Below are 20,143 nucleotides of genomic sequence, written 5' to 3' on the forward strand. Positions count from 1 at the left end.
GAAAAAACCGAGGCCTGTGTCGTTGTTGTTCAGCTGCGCACGCCGCCTTCCTCAGATCATGAATAAAAGATAGGTTGGAGGCTACCAGTTTACTCAGGCCGCCCACTGACTCCCAGCTCATCACACACATGGCCCTGCCTGTCTTCTGCCAACTGCCAGTGCCTAGGCTGGAGTGCCAGCAGGCCCCAAAGACGGGAGCCAAGCTGGTCTGTGTAGGCACTTGGCAACTCTGGGTAGGGAGGTGGATAAGAAAAGGGGATGGAAATGAGAAGAGTGAAAGAGCTTCACCTGATCGAGTAATTAGAGATCTGAAGTGATTTTACTTTTATTTCCTTCACTTTAAGCCAATCATGAAGTTTCACAGTGATTTCTGGGGCGGGAGAAGGAAGGTGGTGGTGAGCATCATGGGGGCTGTGGTCCAGATGGCCCCAGGAGGCGCGGGTCTCACTGGGGCAGCTGGAGGAGCACCGACTGCCCAGTGGGCAGGTAGGTGATGTTCCGGGAGCGCGACAGCTGGTACGCGATGTCCTCCGCCGCCTCCAGCTTGCGCAGCTCGATCAGGCCGTCGCCTGCGGTGGTGAGCGAGTTGGCGATCAGCTCCGCTGCCTTGGAGTCGCCCTCCGCAGAGATGATGGCTGCCTTCTTCTGCTGCTCAGCCTACGGGGGTGGAAGCAGAGAGACCCAGAGCACACCTTGGGGTGCTGGATGGCGGCTACAGCCTCAAAAGGACCACGTTAGGCACCCTCACCGGGTCCCGAAGGCACTCTGGGACTTTACCTCCCCCTCCAGACAGGGCCAACAAGCACTGTCCACCCAATCCTCCTCTCTCCCGTCATGCCACTGTAGGGACACATTTCTGCTGGCTATATAAATAGCTATATAAAAAGTCCTCAATAATATTAATAGCAACCCAGTCCAGCCACATACTCCGAGGCAGGAGGACCCCAGGCCAAGGAAAGCAGGAGAGAAAGAAAGATGGAATTAATCCTCATCTTTCCCTCCAGCCCCAAGTCAAAGTGACTTTCATCAAAACCAGGGCAGCTAAGTAGGAGCCGCAGGCACGGGACACTCTCTGAAGTTGCTCTTGGGCTAAACTGCTTCCCAACCAGGAACTGAGGCACCCAGAACGAGACCTCCTGGCTTTCCCTACCCTCATCAAAAAGATGACGTCTATCTGCAATGCGTGACCTTCAGAAGTACAGGAGGAGAACACAGTGTGGAGCCTCTCTGAGATTAACACACAGCTGTTCAACTGAGGTTCTGGGACTGTCCACTCAACGAATGTTTTATTGGTACCTAGTATCTATCCCAGGCATGGTTTTGGACATGTTCTAGGTGCTGGAGAGAGGCAGAAAAAAGTGGAAAAAGAAAAATAAGTCTCCATCCACATGGAGTTTATATTCTCTAAAGTGAAATGTCTACCCATATACCTCTCTTTTGCCTGATTCTAAGGACTAAGGTGTCTTGGATTAGGAATAAAAATCCAAGAGAATTAGTGGTGGGGAGAAGGGAATACATGAAATAAATACACCTTTGCAAAGACCGAAAGACCAGGCCCTGTGCAACTATACTGTGTCCCAGCACACTCTGACACATCTGGATGGATTTAGTGCTTGAAAAAAATCCAGTGATGATAGTGCACCTGGTGCCACGTTTGATCCCTTTTGCTGTCAGCTTTCACTGTGTAACCACGGTTAAAAATGACTTCTCAGTGAAGCTGAAAATACTCCAGAAGAAACTTTTATTTGTGGAAGAGTGTTTTTGATCTTAGGGACGTGGGAAAAAAATTACCCTTTAGTGATTTAAGAACATAACTTCACATATCCCTGACTAGACCCCGAAGACTCTGGAACCAATTGCAGGAGTACAGTCCCTTCAATCCCCTTCCGATGATCCCGGAAGAGATGACAGATGATGAATTTCCAGGCCACCCGGCAAACAGGGAGGCTGAGCACAGGGGAAAGGGGAGAGAGGCTCCTGCCATCTGGTTGAGTGCTCACCTTTTCCACCACAAATCTGGCCCTCTCTGCTTCCTGCTGAGCCACCTGTTTGGCTTCCACCGCTTCTGTGAACTCCTTCCCGAAGGTCAGATGCGTCTAAGGGGATAGAGTGAGCACGAGATGAGGCAGAGTAATGGCTTAGACAGCGCTGCTGCAGGGCCCCCACGGCCGCTGGAGGAAGAGGCCACGAATGGCTCTAGCAGCTGGAGACAATGTGAGGCCAGAACGCCCTTCCACCTCCACATCTGTGCCCAAACTGAGTTCACACCCCAGAATCCTCGGCTGCCCAAAGTGCTCCTGTACCTCATTCTGGCACCCTCAGGTAGAAAACCGCCCACGGGCACCAGAAGGTATCTACTCGATTGACCACCTCCCTAGGGGAGGAGACCTGTGGGTTCCAGGACCCCCACCACTGACTAGTGCTCTTCCAAGGTCCTTTGATGGCCTGCTTGAAGCCCCCAGAGAAGCCAGATGGAAAACTGAGCCCCTGAGAGTGAGGGATGCAGCTGGTTCTCAGGGATTCAAGAGTGTGATGCTCTCTGCTTATGACTTAACCAGTCCACTGCTTTCTCACAGTATCTCCACCACAAAACAGGAAGAGGACGAGAGAGACGATTTCCAAATCATGATTTTGCAAATCATGGTATTCCCCATGTGTGAGTGCTTCTGACAAAGGGTTTAAAAGAAAGAGAAGGCAGGTAAAGATACTGCTTCGGGTGAAGATTTAAAATTCTGACTATGCATAGGTCTTCCCTAACAACATGAGTGACCGAGACTTCGCTGAAGTGACATCTGTAATGACAGTGCAAACAATGGGAACAGATCTCAGCACTACTAATGCCTAGTCTAGTTTATTTATCTATCTATACTTTTTATTAAAAGGGAAGAATAAAGGGGATAATAGCATTGGTTTTGCTATCAAATTCTACTTGTTTCATTTCCTCTACTACCCTCCCAACCTATGCTTTAAAAAAAGAAAATAAGCAGCTCAAAACTTCTCCTGAAGAGTAAATCCCAGTCCAATGTCTTCCAGAATTTTTTTAAAAATAAATTTATTTTTATTTTTGGCTGCTTTGGGTCTTTGTTAATGTGCGCGGGCTTCTCATTGCAGTGGCTTCTCTTATTGCGGAGCACGGGCTCTAGGGGCGCGGGCTTCAGTAGTTGTGGCACGCGGGCTCAGTAGTTGTGGCTCGCGGGCTCAGTAGTTGTGGCTCGCGAGCTCTAGAGCGCAGGCTCAGTAGTTGTGGTGCACAGGCTTTGTTGCTCCGCGGCATGTGGGATCTTCCCAGGCCAGGGCTCGAACCCATGTCCCCTGCACTGGCAGGAAGATTCTTAACCACTGCGCCACCAGGGAAGCCCCTTCCAGAATTTTTAACACTCCTAACTCTTAAACTGCAGCTGTTCTACCTCGCCTGCTCCATTTCTGGACTCTTGTTCAAAGTTTGGGAAAGAAAATACAATCCTGAGCAATGAAAATGAAATGTGTAATTAAGGAATAAAATTTCTTTCTAAAAGGGCCAGCTGAGGGCAGCAAATTCCCCATGAAACCTAATTTTCTTCTCACACCTCTTAGATATGGTTTCTTGTGGTCAACCTGCATTTCCCCAGAATGGAGTATGTGGTTAAAGTCTAGCAAAATGCCAAGCTTCTCCTTAGGTTTTTACTTAGTGTGTTCTCACGGCCACAGTGTTTAGTTTAACACTAAGTGGGAGAGCCTGAGGAACCACTCTGGTCCAAGGAGCCAAATGGCTGCAGCCTGGCGTCTTGCCAGTAGAGGGAGCCCACGAGCCCTTCCACAGCTGGAAAGCAGTTGCTGCAAGTGGAGCAGTGCCCTGGGGTGAGCGCAGGGTACGTAGAGTGTTAACTGTTTAAACAGCTGCACAGATGCTGAGGGGGAAGCTGTGCCTTTCCCCAGCGACGCACAGGAGAACGGAATGGGAAACACTCTACCTCACTACCCGAACAAATCACTCCAAATGATTTTTCCCAGAGAATCAGAAACACGACCCCTTCCCCTCACCCTCCTCGATCTGAAATGCTATCCTGCCTGTATTGCTTTCTGTCTGCATTGCGGCATTCAGTGTCATATAAATACACAGACCACACAGTCTCAAGAGGATAGCTTATGCCTCAGAGATGCCCCCTGCCTCCCATACCAGGCTTTGGGAAACAGAACCATTCACTGACACGCATCACCTTTCATGCGGAGGCCCCAGAGCTCACTTCACTGCGCTTTAGACCCTAGGCGTTAGGAAATTCCCCGGGGTCAGGCTGGGAGGTCTGTGCTAGGGAGAAAGACTATCCAAGCTGTTCTCTAGTCTCTACCAGGCAATTTCTGCCTGTGTCAAACAGGGTTAACACGACATCACTTCCTGGGGAGCTCGGGGGAACATTCAGTTTGGGGAAGGTGAAAAATCTAGTGGTTAGGGCCAAAAATTAAAAGAAGAATGTCTGTGGCACAGGGGAGGTAAAAGAACCTTCTTCTGAAAACAAACCCAAGGAGACTGCCACATGCCACCAAGAAGGTTCCATGTTTTCAAGCCTTCACTGAGCAAAGTGGAAGGTAGGACCTCACAGTATCTACCCAGATACCCTCCCCTGCAGGCACCCCAAGACCCTTACCAAGGATACGTCATCCAGGATGAGCCCAAAGGTTGCTGCTCGCTCTGTGAGGTCATCGCTCACCTGTCTGGAGACCAGCTCTCTCTGGGTGATCAGTTCTCCAGCATCAAAGCGAGCCTGGTTCCAAGGGAGGGCAGAGGAGCCAGTCAGGATAATGAGAAAGCAGAGTCCCAACCAGTCACCGCCAAGCTCTTCCTGCCACCTAGCGACCCCTCGGGGGCTGGGCTCGAGGCTCGAGGCTGAGGCCCTGTTCACTCACCACCACGGACTTGAGGATCTCTGTGGTGATGGACGGCAGCACGCGCTCGTCGTAGTCCTCTCCGATGCTGGTGAAGATGCGGGGAAGCTGGCTAGCAACCGGCCGGAAGAGGATGCGCAAGGTGATGTTGACATTCTGTAAATCTTAGGGTAGGGGAGAAGTGCTGGAGTTAAAAATGAAAACCAAGGTGGCCTTCTATGACCTCTCCTACCCCAAATTTGCTATAATTTATAAGTAAAGTTGCTGCTTATCAGATCCCAGAGGGTGAGGAGCACCTGTGCGTGGTCTCCTTGGTAGAGAACCCAGCACAGCATCAGCGTTAAAAACTTCTCAAAGGATTCTGGGGATGACAGCTTTTCAGTGTGTCCTGAATGCCCTCTGATATAAGCAAATTCAGATTGTATGTCTAATAGGTGCCATGGAAATGCCTGGAATACTGAATATTTTAAGAAAACAGATAGGCCAATGCCAAGAATTCTAGCGTAAGGCCTCTCCAACACCCAGTGAATGTGGCCCAAGGTAGGAGTGTGCCTCAGAGAGGTGACCGTGGGTCCAGCAGACTAGCAGTCTAAGGCCTGGCTGCAGGCTCAACTCTGCTGTTTACTAATTACGTGGGCTCACTAAGCCTTAGCCTATCTCAGCTTATTTCCTCACATATAAGAATGGGGATGGGAACTTCCCTGGTGGCACAGTGGTTGGGGGTCCGCCTGCCAGTGCAGGCGGCATGGGTTCCGTCCCTGGTCCGGGAGGATCCCACATGCCGCGGAGTGGCTGGGCCCGTGTGCCACGGCTGTTGGGCCTGTGCTCTGGAGCCCACGGGCCACAGCTGCTGGGCCTGCGTGCCACGACTGCTGAAGCCCGTGCGCCTACCCCGTGCTCCGCGACGGGAGGGGCCGCCGCGGGGAGGGGCCCGTGTGCCGCGATGGGGGGTGGTCCTGCTCACCGCAGCTGGAGAGAGCCCGCACGCAGCGGCGGGGACCCAACACAGCCAAAAATAAATAAAAAATAAACTAAATTTATTAAAAAAAAAAAAAAAAAAAAAGAACGGGGATGATTTCATCTGCCTCCCAGGCATGTTGGGAGAAACCGAAGGAGGAAACAGATATAAAAGCACTCTGTCAAATGCGCAACAGACGTAAGGGGTTATCAGACTCATCTAGAGGCCGCTTCTCATTACTTGGCCGTCAAAGGACCCAGGGAGGGAATTACAACTTCCCCTGACAATGCAGTCCTGCTTGGAGCTAAGGCACTGTCACAGCCTGCTTGCAGTCATCAACAATATGGACCAAACGCCCATGAGATGAGTTCTGAACCAGGCACCAGAGTGGGAAATGGTTATACGTCCGTCCCTGATCTCTGCAAGTTCCTATCAAGTTTTGAAGATAGGTGTATAATGTATCCTTAGAACAACTGCAAAACAGTAGAGAAAGAAATCCCAAAAAGGTGGAAAGTTCAGAACTAGGCCTTTAAGTTAAAATATGATGTTTCTTGATTAACCCCACCCCACCGCTGATTTCCTCTGATGTAGTAGGCAGGCCAGACCCTTTACAGGAGGCTCCTCCTCTCCCTGGCCAGGAGCGACAGGACAGATTAGTCAACACCAATGTACCCTTTCCCCTCCTCTGCCCGATGCACTTCTCATTCTAAAGTGCCAGTGCAGACGCACATCCCTCACAGGAGCTCTCTTCTCTGCTCGCCCTCCACGCTGTAGTCACCACGCCCCACTCTAATGCCTGTCCACATGGCTATCTCCCTCGCTAGACCAAGCTCCTAAAGGCTCCCGCTTTAGTCAGCTTTGAGCTACCCCACCCTCTGACCCAGCACAAAGCCTGGCACTATCACAGAAAGCAAACATCTGCTGGGACAGCAACATCCACCAACCCTCTCCTCCTGCTGCACAGAAACGTCGCGGCCAAGGCAGCATCTGCCACTCCATTTACTGCCTGTGCACCTCTATGTGTACGATGAGGGGAGAACCATGAGAGCAATTCATTTTAGGCTCCAACTGGGAAGCCAGTGGCGTGTCAGACCAGATTGCTCTCAGGGATGTGGGCCTTGGCCTGTGAGATAGCAACGTGAGGGCAGCACTGCTGGAAACAGAGGCCTTGGAAAGCAAGGCAAAGGGTAAGTCAGCTGTGAAGGCAAACAGAACGGCTGGAGATCGGTTTACAGTCACCCTGGGGAACAAGAACTGATGGGAAGGGTCAACCGAGGGAGCAAAGGCACATTTAGATTTCTTTAAAATTGGATTGTTATGTAACTCTTGAAATATGTCTTTGTTCATTTCTCTAAATTTGTACAACCGTGTGTGTATTTTAAGTATATAAGCATACCTCATTTTCCTGAGCTTCACAGACACTGCATTTTTTACAAATTGAAGGTTTGGGGCAACCCTGTGTCAAACAAGTCTATCAGCACCATTTTTCTAACAGCACCTGCTCACTTCATGTCTCTGTCACATTTTGGTAATTCTTGCAGTATTTCAAACTTTCCCAATATTATTATATTTGTTATGGTGATCTGATGATGGTTAGCATTTTTTAGCCATAAAGTATTTTTTAATTAAGGTATTGTATATATATTGTTTCTTTAGAGATAAAGCTATTGCACCCGTAACAGGCTACAGTATGGGGTAAACTTCTATATGCACTGGGAAACCAAAATATTCATGTGACTCGCTTTATCACAATATGTGCTTTGTTGTGGTGGTCTGGAACTGAACTCACATCTCTGAGGTATGCCTGTATATTTCTTTCTCTGTAACCACATAAAACTCTTCACGGAAAATATGCCAGGAATTCGTATTACGAGAAGTTCAACCCGTTCGGGATCCCACAGCAGCCCTTCCACTCTCTACTTTACCTGACCCACAGACAAGACTCACCTTTGCTACCAGTGATCACTGGCACGTTACGTGGTCGAGAGCGGCAGTCAAAGATAATTGGTTTCTGTACCCAAGGGATGAGGAAGTGAGTCCCTTCCCCTACGACAATGTCCTGCACTCCACGGAACCGGTCAAAGATGACAGCTCTGTGCCCAGCATCCACTAGGAATGAAGGATAATGATGGGTCAGAAAAATCCCCTCACCCTTTAACCAAAAGGATAATGGTTTTGAAAGATCCCTGGTGCTTTCCATTCATTTATTAAGTCTCCCCTCTCCTGCTCTTTCTTCCTACACTTCTGGTCTCTAGAGGCCTCTAAACAGCTATAAAACTAAGCAATCATTTCCCATCCCACATGTCCTCCCAAGGATTCGGTAATAGGATCTATTCCTCAGCATCCTTTCTCCTTGAAACAACTGGCTGCTGGTTTTCTGATTAACCACCTCCCAAAACTTCTAAAACTCACCAAGGTCTTCACTGTTACCACAGTCCATCCTGGTTCCAATTTAACCCAGTGTTTCCGGAAGCAGCATCCTCCCTATGGCAATCCTAAAATTTGGAAGGCCCCACTTTTCCTTTCCGATAGCTTGGTTTCTCTAAGGTTTGAAGGGGTTATAGAGCTGTCTTGCTGATTCAGAAAGAAATTAGTAATGGTGACTACTGTTTAGCTATGCAGGGGTGGCCAAAAAGATCAGAGTATAAAGCTGTGCCATAGAAGGAGAGCAGGCTTTTCTTTCTGTCTTTTTTTTTAAAATAAATTTATTTATTTTATTTTTATTCATTTTATTTTTGGTTGCGTTGTGTCTTCGCTGTGCGCGGGCTTTCTCTAGTTGCGGTGAGCGGGGGCTACTCTTTGTTGTGGTGCATGGGCTTCTCACTGCAGTGGCTTTTCTTGTTGTGGAGCACAGGCTCTAGGCGCGCGGGCTTCAGTAGTTGTGGCACATGGGCTCAGTAATTGTGGCTCACGGGCTCTAGAGCGCAGGCTCAGTAGTTGTGGCACATGGGCTTAGTTGCTCCGCGGCATGTGGGATCTTCCTGGGCCAGGGATCGAACCCGTGTCTCCTGCATTGGCAGGCGGATTCTTAACCACTGTGCCACCAGGGAAGCCCAAGAGCAGGCTTTTCTGACCAGCCGCTTTCTGTCTCTGCCTTTTTGGACATTACAGTTGGCCCAAACACCTTCACTCTGAAAGTAATCCTCCTCTTGTCAGGGTCACACATGAGGTGGGTAGATCTACTGCTACTTTCCAACAGTGAAAGTTGGAGAATATCAGAGGTGGAGGGGGTCTCAGACATAAGCCAGTTCAATCCTGTGGCTTGACCAATGAGAAAGCTGAGGCCTGGAGAGGAGAAAGTGACTTGCCTAAGGTCACACAGAAAAGTGGAAAAGCCAGCTTAAACACCCAGCACACTGTTAAAAGCTGGGCAGTGCATCTCAAAGATACTTTCTCTGGAAAGACTCAACCACAGCAGAGCAAAAGCTCCTGCTCAGGACAAGGCCACCAAAGGGCTAAAGCCCTTGCTGAGTTATTCCATACACAGGCAGAAGAGAACAAACGAGCTCTCCATTTCAGCTGGCCAGCGAAATCCTGGCACTCTGCTGCAGCATCACTTTAAATTCACAAGAGCAGGTGGAAACGTCAAACTGGGCTGGGAGGCTCTTGGTGAATAAAGGCTCTGAGAGAACCTATGGCTACAAGGACAGAGGCCCTGAGAACAATGAAACCATATGGTGCAGGAGGGCAGTAGGTGAGCCCTCTTGGTCACAAACACATTCACGGACAGCGGCTGCCAACAGGAGTGTCACACAGGCTATGAAGACCAATAGACGTCCTCTGGCAAAGGGCAGTGACCCACCACCCCTCAGTGCCTCACCATTATACAAGGCAGAGTTCACCACGCCTCCTGCAACAGCTAAGGCCAGGCCAAACTTGCCAATGGACTCAAACACTTTGGTAGCCATGTCTCCTTCTGCTGGGCCTGCTCACACCTAAGGGGGTAAAAACAAAACAAACAAAACAATTCAATCCCCAAATCCTCAGAGTAAAGCCCTCTCTGAGGCATCACATGTACCTGTCAAGTTGGCTATTTCTTTCCCCACTCTTGAGAGCTCTAAATTATCGACTGAAGGACATTTCATAAATAACACTCTGCAGCTTGTATAAGTGTGTACTCAAATCCTCTGCGCTTCTTTCTTCTTTCTCTACTACTTAAGAAAAGGGGTCTGGGGTACTTGGTTCAAAATGGGAAGGAGGCATGGGCTTGATACCCATAGAGAACTTAGCACCACACCAAACACCCTCCCATTTCCTGGACAGTCAGGCCCCAGGAGAGAGGCTGCGTGGCTGGTTCTGTGCAATTCTGGTTCAGAAAAGAATGTGATTCCAACAACAAAATAACAATAATAGCTGACCTTTATACTAGACAGTCTTCTAACAGCCATTTCCATGTTTAATCCTTACACCAACCCGTATGAAGTAGATAACTACAGATGAGAAAACTGAGGCACACAGAGAGGTTAAGTTACACCAGGAGCCTAAGATCACGCAGCTATGAGGGGGGCAACCAGGATTAGAACCTAGAGGTCTAATTCTAGAAGGCTCATCTTAAGTCCTCACCACGCGGCTTCTCAACATCAGGTATTAAGAATGACCTGTTATTATAGAAGCAGGTGCTACACGACGTTATGGGGCCAACATTATCACGAGAACCAATCGGGCCAGAAAGGCCCTAAACAGCTGCACGCCGAGGGAGAGCCCTGGAACGGGTGGGGGTAGGGGGGCTGAGGCGGGGTGGGCGGGAGCACGGCTGACCTCACTAGAATCTACTCCAGCACTTAACTTTGTCTTGCTGCGCCCCATCGCCGTCGTCCACTTCAGCATCCCTCCCTCCTCCCCAGACCTCAACGTCTCTACCTTCATCTCTCCCCGTGCACTTAAATCTTTCCTGAGACCAGGATGCCCAGTCCCGACCCCTCAGCTTTTCCATTCCTAACAGCTTCTAGATTATTCCTCACTCTGCCCCCATACACACCTACCTCACTCTACGCAACCCCTGGCTCCTCCCGTGCTCACCCCCTTTCCCCTCCGACACGAGGCGGACCCACGCATGGACCCCGCCCGCCCAAACCTGGGGCTAATGGGAGTGCAGAGGGGGACTGCGGAGACGCCCGGACGCGGGCCGCACCCGATCCTCTCTATTCTCACCTGCTCCCACTCTGACCTCCACATGAATTCCCCAGACAAACATATTGCGCGTGCGCCAGGCAGCTCCTCCTCTTCCCCGCCTTCCTTCCAAGATCCGTGCCTTCGATTGGTGGGGACGAGCGCTATGCATTCTGGGAAGGGTGGCTTGCAGCCTTACCCTAGTTCCCGGGCTCTTCGCAGATGAACTACAATTTCCAAAAAGCCATGCAGCGGCTGGCCCGCGCTGAAAAACCTTTCCCTTTGGTGGTACTAAAGGCCCAGAGGTTGCCGCAAAGCCTTTTGGGTGCTGTAGTTTCTTGAGGGATAAATGCACGTGCCTGTCCTGAACAGATCTGGACCCTGCCAGAAGATGGGCGCTAAGGCCCTCGGAAAGTGAGGCTGGGCCTGCTGGCTGGTGGCAGAGAAGGGCAAGGGCAAGTTTAGGGCTGATGAAAGAGGGCGGGTGAGCACGCTGCAGAAAGTCGTGGTGAAGTAACTGGTGGGCTGAGAGATTGAAGGGCTGGCTTCTTTCCAAAGACCTATCTAGAAGCGACCTGAGTTGTGGGACATTGACTGCCAGACCAGAGAGAACCTTAGAGACCACCTGGACTAGAAAATGAGACCCAGAGAGAGGAAGGGAGTCATTCAGGGTCATGCACCAATTAAAAAAGGGGTTGGGCTGAGTCTGGGTCCTGTGGACACTTATTTTTTTTATTTTTTTTATTTTTTGGTCTAAAAATGGTGGTTAATTTTCTATTGAATTTTATTCATTTATTTTTAATTAATTTTTATTGGAGTATGGTTGCTTTACAATGGTGTGTTAGCCTCCGCTGCACAACAAAATGAATCAGCCATACACATACAGATATCCCCTCCCTTTTGGACTTCCTTCCCATTTAGGTTACCACAGCGCATTAGGTAGAGTTCGCTGTGCTATACAGTATGTTCCCATCAGTTGTCTATTTTATACATAGTATCAATAATGTATATGTGTCAATCCCAGCCTCCCGATTCCTCCCACCCGACCCCTTTCCCCCTTGGTATCCATACATTTGTTATCTACTCTGTGTCTCTGCTTTGCAAATAAGATCATCTCTACCGTTTTTCTAGATTCCACATATATGCGTTGTTATACGATATTTGCTTTTCTCTTTCTGACTTCACTCTGTATGGCACTCTCTAGGTCCGTCCACGTCTCTACAATTTCATTCCTTTTTATGGCTGAGTAATATCCCATTGTATATATGTACCACATCTTCTTTATCCATTCCTCTGTTGATGGACATTTAGGTTGCTTCCATGTTCTGGCTATTGTAAAAAGTGCTGCTATGAACATTGGGGTGCATGTGTTTTTTTGAATTATGGTTTTCTCTGGGTATATGCCCAGTAGTGGGATTGTTGGGTCATATGGTAGTTCTATTTTTAGTTTTTTAAGGAACCTCCATACTGTTTTTCGTAGTGGCTGAATCAATTTACAGTCCCACCAACAGTGTATGAGGGTTCCCTTTTCTCCACACCCTCTCCAGCATTTATTATTTGTAGATTTTTTGATGATGGTCATTCTGACTGGTGCAAGGTGACATTTCCTTTTTTTTTTTTAGTCTTATTTGGAGAAGTTGCAAGGATAGTACAGGGAACACATGTTTACTCAAATTCATCTATTGCTAACAATTTGCTCCATTTGGTTTTTTGATCTAAAACAATAAAACAGCAGGTTATTTTATCAGCAGATTGGGTTTATTTGGGAACAGCAAAGAATTGCAATTCTGGACATGTAATCTATGGCAACCCACAGGCAAGTCTGCAGAACAAAGGAGAGGACCTTTTTTTTATAGTGGAGAAGGGGGAGTTGGGAAGGGCTGTCATAAACAAAGAGTTGGAGGAAACTGGGAATTTGAAAATGTAGTGGCTTTTCATTGGCTGAGTTGTGACAGTCTCTTATTGGCCGGGCTGTTGCTGGGCAAGGAGAAATTCAGGCAAAGAGAAAATTTTCCTTCTTCCTGCTGGATAGTAAAGTAGTAACCTTCTTCCTGTTGGAGATGCAAAGCTATATCTTCCTGTTGGGTTTCTACCTGTTGGTAGGGTGTGAGAGTTCCCCCTTCTGGCCTCCTGACTCAATTTAAAATGAGGTTTCTGTTTATTCATTTTCACATCTTACCATTTGTTCCCTTCTTCTCTCCCTCCCTCCCTTCTTCTCTCTCTTTGTATTTTCTAAGAATAAGCATATCCTTTTATATAACTTGAAAAAGTTTAATCTACCCTCTGCATTCCATTTTTTTCTGTTGACCTAATAATGAACTTTATAGCAGTCTTCTCGCCCCCTCCCACCACCCAATACGAGAAGCAGTCTAAGATTAGGTACTATATTTATTTTTCATGTCTCTTTAGTCTCCTTTAATTTGTCCTCAGCCTTCCTTGCCTTTATTATATTAAAATAGAAAAAAAAAAGAATGTTTCTCATTTTGCGTTTGTCTGATATTCCCTCATAATTACATTTGTTGTTTTGCATTCTTAGCTGGGGTAGCTAAGTGGTGTACGGACACTTAATTTTAATGAAACCAGGCCCATTTCTGGATTCTAGTATGATTGGATTCCTTCAACTTCTTTTTCCTGCATTCCTCTCCTTTCTGTCCCCCTTCTTTGTCTCCACTTGGCACCAGTGGGATGCCAAATGACCAGCTATATACGTGGCAGCACTCTTCAGGTGGTATGGGTTTGCCCTAAATGCCCACAGTCTTTTCCTCTGCCTACCAGAATGCAAGCTCTATGAGAGCTGAATGTTTAGTCTGCTGTCTTCATTGTTCTATTCCCAGAGCATACAACAGTGCTTGGCACACAGTGGACACTCAGTAAGTATTTGCTGAATGAATGAATAATGAAGGGCACTGAAGTAGCTGGTTAGGCAGGCTGTGGCCAGGAAACGCAAGGCAGGATGCTCTGGAATCCTGTAAGAATAGCCTTAGTATTGTCTGCTTCTATTCTAATCTTACTAGCAGGAATGCTGGAAATATGAAAAGAAATCAGTTTTTGAATGTTTTATAACTTTCAAGTCTGTGTATCTACAGCATCCCGCTAGAGCATCATTACAATCCATTATCCCTCTACAGATAAGGAAGTCGAGGTTCAGAGGTTAAATGGCTTCCTCAGGGTCACTCACCTAGTCAGAGCCAGACTGGACCGGAACACACGTCTTCTAGGTCTAAGCCCTATATTCTTTTTTTTTTTTTTATGTCTTTTGAATCTATGTAACTTGTTTTTTTAAAATGTTTTTTTCATTTATTTTATTTTGATTTTATTATTTGTTTATTTATTTTTGGCTGCGTTGGGTCTTCGTTGCTGCACGTGGGCTTTCTCTAGTTGCAGCGAGTGGGGGCTACTTTTCATTGCGGTGCCCAGGCTTCTCATTGCAGTGGCTTCTCTTGTTGCGAAGCACGGGCTCTAGGCACGTGGGCTCAGTAGTTGTGGCTCGCGGGCTCTAGAGTGCAGGCTCAGTATTTGTGGCGCACAGGCTTAGTTGCTCTGCGACATGTGGGATCTTCCCGGACCCGGGATCAAACCTGTGTCCCCTGCATTGGCAGGTGGATTCCTAACCACTGCACCACCAGGGAAGTCCTAAGCCCTATATTCTTTCCACTTCCCCACATTGTGTCCTGGGAAGCAAAGGCAACAGGAAAGCTCACGTGACATGAGGGCATCGTGTGGACCTGGGCTAGTTGTAGGTGGAGAGATGGGGAGGATGAAGTATAAGGATAATGAGGAGGATATCTGGGAAGAATTTAATTGTGCTGAGGCAAAAATTAAGGACAGAGCAGCACTGGTGCACCAGCTTTAGGAGTGGATCCAATTTGTTGCTACACAGAGCATTTTCCCCTTCAGCTCTTCTTCCCAGACTGGTGTACAGGTTGAAGATAAGAACAAATACATCTTGAACACCGCCTGTGGACCAATTGCTTCATAAAGACATAATCTTATTTAACCCTATTTTCACATTACCGTTTTGGAAATGAAGAAATGGAGATTCAGAGACGTCAAGTAACTTGCTTACAGTCACACAGCTGGTAAATGGCAGATATGTATGATATCATAGCCAGTGCTTTTCCAAGCTGTGGGAATGTGTGATCTGTAAGTAATATGTAAACAAAAGTTGATTCTACTTCCAGGCTCAGTGCTAACATGGGAAGGGTGGTAATTAAAGCAAATAATTATAGAAGAGCATCTCTTTTTCTTCATTTAACACATATTTTGGAGGCCTCTTGTGTCATGCTAGACATTGGGGATAAGTGATGAAGAAGATGGAGAGGGCCCCTGTCCTCATGGAGTTTACATTCTGGGTTAAGGGGAGGCTGGTGTATACAGAGAAAGACAAGTACACAAAGAAATAAATGATATGGAATTTTGACTACCTTCATGAAGGAAACAAACAGACAACAGGAAGATGGTGAACCAGTAAAGAAGGCTTTGATTGCAAGTAATAGAAAAGTGGACTCAACTGACAAACAATAAAGAGATATATCAAATAACAAGTCCCAGGGGAGAGCAGGTCTGGGGTTGGTTAATTTAATGGCTCACCAAGGCCATCAATGCTGCAGAATCTTTCCATCTTTCAGCTTTGCCATCTCCAGATGTTGACTTTCTTTCTCATGCTTGTCCCCACAAGGTCACAAGATGACTGTAGAAGGTCCAAGCTTAATGTTCTCACACAACAATAACCAAAGGCCAGAAGGCAGGAAAAGGACATGTCACTTTTTTGGGTCCCTTTATAAGAACGAGGTAAAGTTTCCCAGAAGCACCGAACCAGACATCCACCTATGCGTTATTAGGCAGAATTGTATCATCTGCCTATTTCTAGACCAGTCATTGGCAAAGGAATGGCATTGCAATGTTGGAATTTGATAAGCCAAGAGTTTACCTCTGGGACTGGGGAGGGCTGGCTTCTCCTAAACCACATGACTGCTTAATATGCTAACAAATCAAAATGGGGGTTCTTGTTAGCAAGGAACAGGATGCAAGGGAGAATGGATGTTGGAATTGCAACCAACCGTGTCTGGCACAAAGGGTCTCTTTTGAGTGAGCTGGTCAAGGAGGCCTCCACGAGGAGATGACATTTAGGGAAAGATGTAAAGGAGTTAGACATGAAAGGTTGCGTGGGGGCTTCCCTGGTGGTGCAGTGGTTGGGAGTCCACCTGCCAATGCAGGGGACACGGGTTCGCGCTCTGGTCCAGGAGGATCCCACATGCCACGGAGCAACTAGGTCCGTGCGCCACAACTACTGAGCCTGCTCTCTAGAGCCCGCGAGCCACAACTACTGAGCCCGTGTGACACAACTACTGAAGCCCATGCGCCTAGAGCCCGTGCACCGCAACGAAGAGTAGGCCCCGCTCAATGCAACTAAAGAAAGCCCGCGTGCCGCAACAAAGACCTAATGCAGCCAAAAATAAATAAATTTATTTTTTAAAAAAAAAGGTTGTGTGGGATGGGAGGTTGCCTTCAGGCAGAGGGAATAGCATGTGCAATAGATTTGGCTGGTAAAGAGATGAGGAGCCCTTTTTAGATTCATACAGTTTATTACTTACACAGACACCAAAAGGAAGAGTAGCCAAAGGAGCCAGCTCCTGGTGGCCCTTGTGTAGGGCGACACTGACACAAATGGGGACTAATGTTAGGACACTCTGTTTCTGAGGAGCCAGTGCCCTGCTGCAGCTAAGCAGGATTAGTGTTTGCTGCTGTAGCCTTGGTGCACAGCGGGGGGGCGAGACAGAAAGCCTCAGACCTCACCAGAACCCAGAGGCTATGAGGAACTGTCTCCTGACAGCTTTCCCGTCATAGGGAAGCGAGTGAGAAATGGCCTTGTAGCAGCTCCTCACAAGCCTCCCTTCTGTCCCAGGAGGATCACACGGTGCTCTGTAAGACAAATTCCACTGAAATTTCAGCGCTGCCGATACAGACTATGTTGAGACCCGTAAGGTTGCCAGGGCGCCACGGTGGAGCCTTTTCCCTACAGTGCAAAGACCTTCAGGCAGGCTGGACCTTGGTCCACTGAAGGAACCAAATGTGGCTGAAGCATAACTAGTGAATGGGACTGGGAGTGTTACCCAACATTACAATGGTGAAATAAGCATATATAAGTATAATATATACATATTCTTTTTCAGATTCTTTTTCTTTATAGGTTATTACAAAATATTGAGTATAGTTCCCTGCGCTATACAGTAGGTCCTTGTTGATTATCTGTTTTATATATAGTAGTGTGTATATGTTAATCACTGTCCTGTACACCTGAAACTAACACAACATTGTAAATCAACTATACTTCAATTTAAAAAAAATGGGAACTTCCCTGGTGGCGCAGTGGTTAAGAATCCGCCTGCCAATGCAGGGGACATGGGTTCAAGCCCTGGTCCGGGAAGATCCCACATGCAGCGGAGCAACTAAACCCATGCGCCACAACTACTGAGCCCGCGTGGCACAGCTACTGAAGCCTGCATGCCTAGAGCCCGTGCTCGGCAACAAAGAGAAGCCACTGCAATGAGAAGCCCGCGCACCACAACAAAGAGTAGCCCCTGCTTGCTGCAGCTAGAGAAAACCTGCACGCAGCAATGAAGACCCAATGCAGCTAAAAATAAATAAATAAATAAATTTATTTTAAAAAAAGATGGATTATATACAGTCAAGTTAAAATGAAAAAATTTTTTAAATATTTACTTACTCATTTAGAAATAACAGTAAACTCATCGCTTTAACACATTTTTATAAAAACTAAATATAGTTTCCCAAATAAAGATTTAATGAGAAGAGTGGCATTGCTTTTTCTTTCATAAATTTATTTAATTAATTAATTTATTTATTTTTAAATTAAAGCCACTACCTTGGAGTGAAACCCACCACTGGACACTCACACCAGTGAAGCTTCCAGCCAGCTTTTCAGCGCTTGTATTAGTTGGGATTTAAGTTAGAGCAAAGTTTGATTTTCTGTACCAAGGAGACCCCAGAATACAGTAGACTAAAGAAGATAGAACTTAGTTTGTCTTTGTTCCACAGGTCATTCACAGACCTAATTTCCTTTCGTTGGTTTGTCATCCCCTAAAAGATTGTCTTCATTTAATCATGGGCCATCTGTGTTCCAGCTTGCAGGAAGGGAAAACAGGAAAATCTGGGCAGCAATTTTGTTGTAAGCAAATGAGGCAGAAGCAGCACATGTAAATTCCACTTCATTGTACTGGTGAGAACTTGGTTGCATGACCTCGTCTAGTCACAGAAGAGGCTAGAAAATGTGTTTTTAAGCTGGGCAGCCAATTATCAAGGAAGAAAGGATTTGGGGACTAACCAGCAGTCTGCAGTACCTCACTTTCAAGTATGAACAGACAAGTGACGTTAAGTCCATTTGAGAAAAGCCATAACATGAAAAAGAACAACAAAACAAACAAAAACAACTAAGCAAAACAAAAACAAAACAAAAGCAACACAAACAAAAAACTTGGCAGAATCAGAGACAAGGCAAAGAGCATGGAAAATCTAAACCAAACAACTAACCAACCAACCCTATAATTGATATCCTCAGATAAAGAGAAAGATTCTACCATGCATGAAACTAGAACAAGATGCTATTAAGAAAAATAAGTAGAGATGAAAGATGTTTTCCCCTAAAATCAAGAACAAGGCAAAGGCTTCCCTGGTGGTGCAGTGGTTAAGAATCCGCCTGCCAATGCAGGGGGCACGGGTTCAAGCCCTGGTCCAGGAAGATCCCACATGCTGTGGAGCCACAACTACTGAGCCCATGCACTACAACTACGGAAGCTTGTGTGCCTAAAGCCTGTGCTCAGCAACGAGAGAAGCCACCGCAATGAGAAGCCCGCGCACCTCAACTAAAAGAAAGCCAGCGTGCAGCAACGAGGACCCAACGCAGCCAAAAATAAATAAATTAATTTAAAAAAAAAAAAAAAGGCAAAGATACACACTTCCATCACTTCTATTCAACATTAGGAGATCTTTGCCAGTATAATAGTTACAACAGGCACAGAAAAATAAATAGGAGGCATACAGATTGGAAAAGATGAAGTAAAACTGCTTTTATTTGTTGTGTATGTAGAAAATCCTAAAAATTTTAAAAAGAAACTATTAGAATCGATAAGTGAGTTTAGCAAGGATGCAAGAAGTAAGGTTAATACACAAACTGAACAACAAACTGAAAGATGGAAACTGAAAGGCAAAAACACCCTTTACAATAGCACCAAAAACATGAAATACTTAGGGATAAATTCAATACCACCTGTCTGATAAAAACTACAAACATTGCTAAGAAAAAATTTAAAAGACCTAAAAGAAATGGAGAGATATACCATATTTATTGAAGAGAAAATTCAATGTTATTAAAATGTCAATTCCCCTCATATTAATCTATCGATTCAAAGCGATCCCAAACAAAATTCCAGCAAGTTTTTTTTTTTTTTTTTGGTAAAAATTGACAAGCTAATTCTAAAATTTATATGGAATTGCAAAGAACCTAGAATTGGTGAAACAATTTTGAAAAAGAGAACAAGGTTGGAAGGTTTAGTATACACGGAGGATATAGTGTTCATTCATCCATAAAGCTACAGTAATCTAGAAGGCGTGGTATTGATTCTCAAAGGAACAGAGAATCCAGAAATAAACCCACACATCTGTGGTCAGTTTTTTGTTTTGTTTTGTTTTTACAAAGATGATGATGTTATTCAATGGCAAATGGATAGTCTTTTCAAAAATGGCACAGGAGCAAGTGAATATCCATATGGAAAAATGAAAATACTTGACCCTTGTCCTACTCCATACACAAAAATTAACCTGAAGTGGATCATGGACCCAAACATAAAAGCTAAAACCAGGGGCTTCCTTGGTGGCACAGTGGTTAAGAATCCACCTGCCAATGCAGGGGACACGGGTTTGAGCCCTGGTCCTCTGGGAAGATCCCACATGCCATGGAGCAACTAAGCCCATGTGCCACAACTACTGAGCCTATACTCTAGAACCTGCGAGCCACGACTACTGAGCCCGTGTGCTACAACTACTGAAGCCCGCGTGCCTAGAGCCTGTGCTCTGCAACAAGAGAAGCCACCACAATGAGAAGACCACGCACCTCAACGAAGAGTAGCCCCCGCTGGCCACAACTAGAGAAAGCCTGCACGCAGCAATGAAGACCCAACACAGCCAAAATAAATAAAT

At 46.5% G+C, this 20,143-nt stretch overlaps 1 protein-coding gene across 4 annotated transcripts in view; it reads right to left on the reverse strand.

Annotated features, from left to right (window-relative positions):
• Positions 1 to 300: 300 nt before the first annotated feature.
• Positions 301 to 20,143, reverse strand: part of PHB1 (prohibitin 1) — a 95,090-nt gene continuing 75,247 nt past the window's right edge. The window contains exons 1-7 of one of the 4 annotated variants that reach the window (XM_061175501.1): positions 10,970 to 11,046; positions 9,639 to 9,753; positions 7,766 to 7,927; positions 4,882 to 5,024; positions 4,623 to 4,739; positions 2,001 to 2,096; positions 301 to 657 (exon numbers count right to left, since the gene is read on the reverse strand). In XM_061175501.1, the coding sequence (XP_061031484.1) occupies positions 445 to 657; positions 2,001 to 2,096; positions 4,623 to 4,739; positions 4,882 to 5,024; positions 7,766 to 7,927; positions 9,639 to 9,726 (819 nt within the window). In that variant the 5' untranslated portion in view covers positions 9,727 to 9,753; positions 10,970 to 11,046 and the 3' untranslated portion in view covers positions 301 to 444. Of the gene's footprint in view, positions 658 to 2,000; positions 2,097 to 4,622; positions 4,740 to 4,881; positions 5,025 to 7,765; positions 7,928 to 9,638; positions 9,754 to 10,176; positions 10,249 to 10,892; positions 11,047 to 20,143 lie in introns of those variants that run through there. The other 3 variants (XM_061175500.1, XM_061175502.1, XM_061175503.1) reach the window with 3 other exon arrangements.

The sequence above is a fragment of the Eubalaena glacialis genome, chromosome 19 (genome assembly GCF_028564815.1).
Source record: "Eubalaena glacialis isolate mEubGla1 chromosome 19, mEubGla1.1.hap2.+ XY, whole genome shotgun sequence".
Taxonomy (NCBI): Eukaryota; Metazoa; Chordata; class Mammalia; order Artiodactyla; family Balaenidae; genus Eubalaena; species Eubalaena glacialis.